Here is a 7,412-nt window from a genome sequence, read left to right as displayed (position 1 = left end):
CGGCTGCCGGTCGGCATCCCGCTGAAGCCACTAAGACTCTCTCGCCCTAGAAAATCTCCAAATACGTCTCTAAAGGGGTCGCCTCCGACCTGCGTGCTCTCCTCCACCCGCACCTCCCTCTTGGTCTCTCCGGCTCGGGTTTTGCTGATCTCCGTCCGCTCGGTCCGGGTGTAGGTGTGGCTGCTGCGGGTGAACGTCCGGGTCAAACGCTCCTGAGCCGAAACCATCTGAAACCAGTTTCCTGCGACCCAGAGGAGAAGCAGGAAGGAGGAGGAGGAGGAAATAGTGGACAAAGACGAGGAGGTGAAGAGAAGGAAGCAGGGAGGGCAGGAGCCGACAGGAGGAGGATGAGGAGGAGGCAGATATCACAGCTCACCTGGTATTTTGAGGTTGAGGTCACATGTGCTGCCCACGGTGGCAATGGAGGGTGCCTGACGTTTCCGGGTGATGCTCTCTTTCATCCGACCTTCACCAAACACCTTCACCGTGAACGGACTTCCTGTTCACACAAACATCACATCACAACTGAAAGCCGAAACTCTTAGACCCTCATGCTTTGTCCAGAGCATCAGATCAACACCTAGCTCATCGGATCTGAACCAATGATCTATCTAACTCTTTATGGTAGTTACAGGAAAATGTTTTGTACTTGTGAAGAACTACTTCAGGCATCTGCATTCATCTTTTATACCATCTGCAGTGGTACATTCTCTTTCTACAAACTAATTTGCCTCAAATCAAACTTGGAATAATTTTTCGTACCTGGCACATGCTGGTCGGCGAACTTGATGTTGATGATGTAGTTTCCTGGTTCTGTGGGACAGTAGGTGACCTTACATGTCCCGTCCTCCACGTCCTCACAGTTGATGTCCACCTTACTGGGACCCTCGATGGACAGACCCAGACCTCCATAACCTGCCACAAACACAGACATTGAGGGTTAGAATCTGAAATCCTGAGCTTCAGCGCTCTGATTGTGTGGATGAAGGTTGAATCCTCGCCTGCATTCCTTGTGTCCACAATGAACTCGGCCACCTCGAACACGTGTCCCTCCACCAGCCCCTGACCGTAAACCTTCACCTTGCTGGCATCTCCGATCTCCGACTGACCCACCATGATCTTAAACGGACTATTGGTCACATGTTTCCCGTTCTTCTTCACACTGACCACGTGTTCACCAACTTCCTTTGGTGTGAAGGATATTCCTGCAGGAAAGAGACATGTCATCAGAAACGTGGAGTCTCTTGTACAGCTGTGCGAATTCTTTTTACTGTAGAAAATCACACGTCCGTGTAGGAATGGGAATTGAGATCCGAGTAGTTCAGTTCTTTTGAATCGTCTGCCTACCTATCTGTCCCACTTATCGGTTTTTGCACGCTACAATCTGCTGATTTCAGTTTGTGTGTCAGAGGAGGAAAGTAGTTGGGCAGTTTCCAGTGTGGATGTGGACTTTTATTTTTATTGCACAAAAGGACGAGAACGCGATGGTAAAGTGCAAACTGCATCCAGGATAGACACAACTGCATCATATGCTGATAACACAAATTCACCTCTTTTCTAACATCTGCACAGCCAACACTAAGCTAGTATTCAACCCAGAAAAATGTAAAAACTGAGTGTCTGCTGACATAGTTGGACTGGCCATCGGGCGTACCGGGCTTTTGCCCGGTGGGCCGCTGGCGATTTTTTGTTTTTATGGGCCGATGGATTTTTTTTTTAGGAAGGGTATATATAATGAAAGGTGTTGGATTGGCCAATTGGTCATGATCGACTCTGGGCTGGACCAATTACAGCCGAGGAGGCCGGATTCACCCGCCCCCTTGTTTAGCAATCACGTGATTTTCGCGCATTGCATGCCGGGAACTCGTGGCAAAACAATCCAAGTACCGCATCAAATGCAAGCATTTGCAGCACCGCAAAACGTTCATTCTCCGGTTCCAATACCTTCCTGTTTTTTCTTTGCCGCACAAAAAAGGAATGTACAAAACAAAAGGAGAACAATGCCGGTCCGTACAAAGACAGACTCGACGAAAAGACAAAGAAAAGATACGAGGAAAAAAATCAAAGGAGTGAAAGGGTCAGACCCTTACGAGCACACAGAGGGACAAAAGACGTTAGCGTGCTGCCCAACTTTCACCACGCTCATATTTATAATCATACGGTTCTTGGAGTGAGTGCATACACTCGTGAAGTTTAGTAACTTCAGGTCACTGCAACAAGGCCAGGTACAGTTTACCGACGGATGGGTGCAGGACCTTGAAATGCACCGTGTAGAACGAAAGACCATCGTACGAACAAAGGTAAGTTTACCAGTCTCACAAATCGTCTTCATAAATATACATTCGTTAACCGTTTATTAATAGGACCTTTGAGCTCAACGGTAATTAATTAGTAGTGGAAATAATTTCTGGTTCATCACAGAAATGTAGCAGTGACAATAATATTGTATGCTGTAATCGTACTGGACAATTAGTGATACAAAAAAACTGTTTTATCCTGTGAATAAAAGTATATGTTTTTGTCAATGTACCATAATAACAGAAGCGAAACGCAATATTGTGTCAGGACAATTCACTATTTATGCACAATAAACACAATAAATAAAGGAGCATAGCGCAACAATTTCTGTTCAGCGCCAGACTTGCTTGTAACCTATATCACCAATCATGTTAAGAAAAATGACGTATTAACGACTAAAAAACTCTGACCTTTGTGGAAATGTTTGGAGCAGACTAACATGTGAGCTGGAGTGTTCTGGGACGTTATATTTGGTATATCCAGACCATCCGTCGGCTCTTACTTCGGAAACATGGCTTAAAAATTTCTCTTCAACGACGTAATCCGATAAAAAAAAAAGATCTCTTTACCCGTCGGCTTCCCGTGGCTGTCATGCGACCGGCTATTGCAGTTAATAATACAACAGCTTCTTGCCATTTTTTGGGTTTCTTTTTATCGCTGTGTAACTGAGTTCAATTGAAAGCCTGCGTGCGCTAGTACCTCTTGCCACAAGTTCCCAGAATCCTTTGCGGTTTTACCCCTGAATGATGTCACATTTATCCTGGTGGGCCGGTCTCTAGTCAAAATGCCCGGGCCGATTTTTTGTCCCAGTCCAGCCTTGTCTGCTGACTGTGACGATATTCTGATCCTCACACCTGTGTCACCTCCAAAAACATGAACAATAGTCTCAGATCTGGCCTTCTTCAGACCTTCAGCACCTGAAGGTTTTTCCTTTCAAGTCCTAATAAAGACATTATTATTTAGGGACAATAAGGTAATTTTATCACCGATGAATTAGTGATGGACAGCTAGCTTTGTTGACTGGGTAATAATTTGAAGAATGTAATATTTAGAAAACCAAATATTTGATGAAATCTGGATAATAATAAAGATTCTATGTTGTTTGGTTTTGGTCCACGTTTTGCCAAAGGGTGACTGAGAAGCATTGAAGCATAGAAACTGACCGATATGTCTGTTGGGCAGCCTCTTCAGCAGGCAGGGCTCCTCGTTTCCTGACGGAGCTCTGATCGTCGCGGTCAGGCTGCTCAGGTCCGTCTCCATAATTTTTAAGGAAACATCTGTTGCCGTGCCAACGTTAAGCTGGGATGTTCTCATAGAGTCATCACCTGGAGATCAAATGTGAGACGACAAAGTAATAGTGAAAACCAGCTTAGTTCAATCAGCCAAACTTTACTCATACTGCAGCTTTTAATGCAGGTTAGAGCACCCACAGACAAGCCAGCACCGACACAAATGAAACAACGTGCAATGACATAAACAAACTAAAACAAACTAAACTGGCATCAATTTGAAAACAGAAATTAAGCTAATGATTGGCCATGTGATGGACGTACCGTGGGTAACAGGTGCTGCTTACTGAACAACTATCATGACTAATTTTAAAAAAACTACACTGAAAGGTGGAGCATGATGAGAAGGAGCTTGGGAACTTTAAAAGGTGAGGGGGGTGTCTCGGCAGGGGAATGTGCTCTCCAAATGCAGACTAAATCAACATTCACAGCTCGATGCCAGAGTTTGGACCACCTAAGCAGAAAATCTTTTAATCTTTTGATTATGATGATGATGAGCTTTTATGTCTGACATAAAACAAAAACCATATACAAACATACACATATACACTGATACCTGCATACACACACATATGCACACAAAAAAATACAATAAATAAAGAAAATCTCAGTGACATGAAATAAACCACTTAATCATCAAGTCCAAAATGGAGCAGGAAGAAGTATGTACACCCTACCCCATGCTCAGCACTCTACTGATTCATGATATTCATCATTACCCCCACTTTGCCTCAGCACTTGTATACACGTACCACACAAAAAAGAAGAAAGACAGGAATAATCTATGTGTAAATATAGATATAATTCATATATAGATACTTTTTCTTTTCTTTGATGGCCAAGACTTGGAGGAACAATTAAAAACCTAGACTGTCACTGTCCTGGGTCTGTGACCCAGTGTTTTGTTTCTGTATTACTATTGAACTTTGATTTTGTCATTGTTTATCTTTTCTAGTCTTTTGGTTTCTGTGTTCCATGGTTGCTGTCTCACCTAGTTAAGTCCGTGTCTGTTATGTTTCTTGTTTTACTTTGAAAGTCTGCGTCCTATGTCAATGTATTGAGTTTTGCTTCCCCTTGGTCATGTCTGATTACTCCCAGCTGTGTTCTCCTGTGTCTCATTCCCTCGTTATCCGTCTGTCTATTTAAGCCTTGTGTTTCCCTCTGTTAGTTACTGGTTCGTCTGCGTGTCTGTATTTCTCCAGGTGTCTCTCCATGTTTTCAGGTTTGTAGTCACAGGTTTTTATTTCTTGTATTATTATTTCGTAGCTCTTCCCAGTTTAGGTTTTGTTAGCGTAGTTCCCTGCGATACCCTGCTTTGGTTTGTATTTTCCCCTTTCATTATTAATAAACTTTCTCACAGCTACGCCGTTGTCAGTGCTTGCGTTTGGGTCCACATCCTGCATCTCCTGATGATTTGCCCCCCAGATCGTGACATAGACAGGTTAACAATGAGCCAGTGAAGGTCAGGAGGTTAAATAATGTAATTAGGAAATATTATAATGACAAGGAAGGATAATTACAAGAAGTTAGACAACCAAAAGAAGAACACATGCCACGTCATGGTTTGACAAAACAAAGAAACTTTCCAGAACACTTTAAAGCTGTTAGAGTTAAAGTGAAACCTTTTACAGGAGTAAATGACTGAATAACTGAAGATAAAAATGCTGGATAATTTATTTTCTGAATTTAGCTGAAGAAAAATCAGATCATTTATATCTGCTTTGATTGGAAAGGGTTTTGTATATTTGGTGTCCCACAGGAAGATAGAGCAGAGTGTTGTCTGCGTACAGAGATAGAAATCAACTAAAGGCAATCCACATGTGACCAAGTACACAGTTAATAGCTATCTTTTTCTGCACGTGCTTCATAATTAATGTGTTTTGAAGGTACTGAAAGGTATTGATTGTGAAGATATTCAAGCTAAGCATGTTAGTTTTCTTAAAAGAAGATTTTCTACATTTTTGGAGGTAGTTCTGAAAAATTACACATTAAATTCAAATGACATCTTTTGTTAAAATCATAAAAATGTACAACATCATAGGTGCTACAGCTGCTTTTTGATGAACAATCATTTAAAAAGTGTTGCTTAAAACTGAGCTGTCTGGACAAAAGCCCGACTTTCCCGAGGAGAGAGAATTTTTTACCAATAATCTTGGCGGTGAAGGGGCTGCCAGGGATGTGTTTGTCATCAAACTTGACGATGATGTTGTAGTCTCCAGGTGCGGTGGGCAGGTAGGACACTGTGCATGTCCCGTCCTTGTTGTCTTTACAGCTGATCTCTGCTTTGGATGGACCTTCAACTGCCAGAGACAAACCTCCTGTAGAAAGAGTGGGAACACTTACTGCCTTTCTTATCTTCAGTTTCACATGGTGTCTTCTTCTGATTAAATACACATTTCATATTTCAGATAAAAGATACAGTCATAAACACCGTCTAGGTGCCCGAGAAGAACTGGGCTCAGGCTTTAAACAGCTCTTATATCTACTAGTGTACATATGAGGGATACCTTCTCCAGCATCTTCTGTAACTATAGTGAAAGTAGCTGGTCGGTTCATGGTGCCGTGGCTCAGGCCGGGACCGTATGCTGTCACATGACCACTGTTAATAGCATCAACATAGAACTGGAGTGGACTTCCTGTAACAGAGAGAGCACACAGAGAACCTGTGTGTTAATGTGATGTTTAATGATTTTCACATTAAAGGTTGAAAGTCAGTCTGTCTGCTGATAACACTGCTGAAGACGAAAGAATGTGCGCCTCAGAAACAGAACACATATTCACTGAGATCACTGAGGGATCACCTGGGATGTGGTTGCCATCGTATTTGATGTCCATCTCATGGAGGCCTCGTTCAGTTGGCGAGTACTTCACAGTAACTGTCCCGTCCTTGTTGTCGGTGATGTGAGGTCGGGCCGTTCGGCCAGAAGGCATGCGGACTTCACCTGGAGGATAAAACACACACAAGTTCAGTTATTCTGACTAATTTCATGTTTAGACTGAAACCATTCTAATCACAATAACCAAAAGGTTAAATTTCATTAGAGTTTTTAAATTAGATTAAAATACTATGCAAGTTATCAGCCTCTAGTAATGCTTCAAGTGCATCCTTTGATGCAAAGTCACCTGGTTAGGAATGATATGTCAAAGCTAAGAAACAGCATTTACTGGGGTGCCAACTGAGCATGAGCAGGCGACCATGTGCGGCATGGCCACACAGAAGAGAGCAGATTCAAGTCTGACCCGCTTTCCTGTCTGTCTACACCAGGGGTCGGCAACCTGCAGCTCTTTAGTCCTTATAGTGCGGCTCTGCGTGGTTTGGGAAAATATATACCGGTATATATTTTTTTTAATATTTTGCTGAAGTGCATTTTATTTATGTTTATTTATGTTCTTTTTAACTTTTAGTCCTAAATTGGAAGAGTATTGTGATATTGAAATATAAAATTATATTCTATTTTTCATGGCTGAAAATAAGCGTCACACTCACTGAAGCCGGCATACCCGCCGAAACACCTTGCATTTATCAAGACTTTCAACCCCAGGTAGGCAAATTATGGATCTTCGGATCCACATTATGTCAACAGCTATTCTCCACCGCGAACTATGCTAAAAACAAACACCGCTCACGCCTCACAGATGATAGCTTACAGTCCTGCCGCGTAAAGATGAAAGTGACTTCTTACTAGTGATGTGCGGATCGATCCTGAAATATCGATTCCTCCGATACCAATCATTTATGTTCTAGAATCGATTCTCACATTAAAATATCGATATTTTAGTAATTTAGAGTAAATTTGTAGTTTATCATTAACAGGAACACAGTGG

The 7,412-nt window shown here is 42.4% G+C and overlaps 1 protein-coding gene across 7 annotated transcripts in view; it reads right to left on the bottom strand.

The window, feature by feature from the left end:
• The window catches only part of LOC102205714 (filamin-C), a 59,295-nt gene that overhangs the window by 6,307 nt on the left and 45,576 nt on the right, over positions 1-7,412 (bottom strand). For 5 of the 7 annotated variants that reach the window (XM_005734173.2, XM_013911160.1, XM_013911161.1 and 2 more), the window contains 7 exons: positions 6,389-6,529; positions 6,095-6,223; positions 5,732-5,905; positions 3,462-3,623; positions 1,002-1,205; positions 763-915; positions 377-499 (listed from right to left, as the gene is read on the bottom strand). In XM_005734173.2, the coding sequence (XP_005734230.1) occupies positions 377-499; positions 763-915; positions 1,002-1,205; positions 3,462-3,623; positions 5,732-5,905; positions 6,095-6,223; positions 6,389-6,529 (1,086 nt within the window). Of the gene's footprint in view, positions 1-17; positions 242-376; positions 500-762; positions 916-1,001; positions 1,206-3,461; positions 3,624-5,731; positions 5,906-6,094; positions 6,224-6,388; positions 6,530-7,412 lie in introns of all 7 variants that reach the window. The other 2 variants (XM_005734174.2, XM_005734175.2) reach the window with 1 other exon arrangement.

Source organism: Pundamilia nyererei, unplaced genomic scaffold (genome assembly GCF_000239375.1).
Source record: "Pundamilia nyererei isolate P.nyererei 1_Seehausen unplaced genomic scaffold, PunNye1.0 scaffold00057, whole genome shotgun sequence".
Classification (NCBI taxonomy): Eukaryota; Metazoa; Chordata; class Actinopteri; order Cichliformes; family Cichlidae; genus Pundamilia; species Pundamilia nyererei.
Note: the sequence above shows the minus strand (reverse complement) of the source record. Positions and strands in the feature narration are given on the sequence as shown.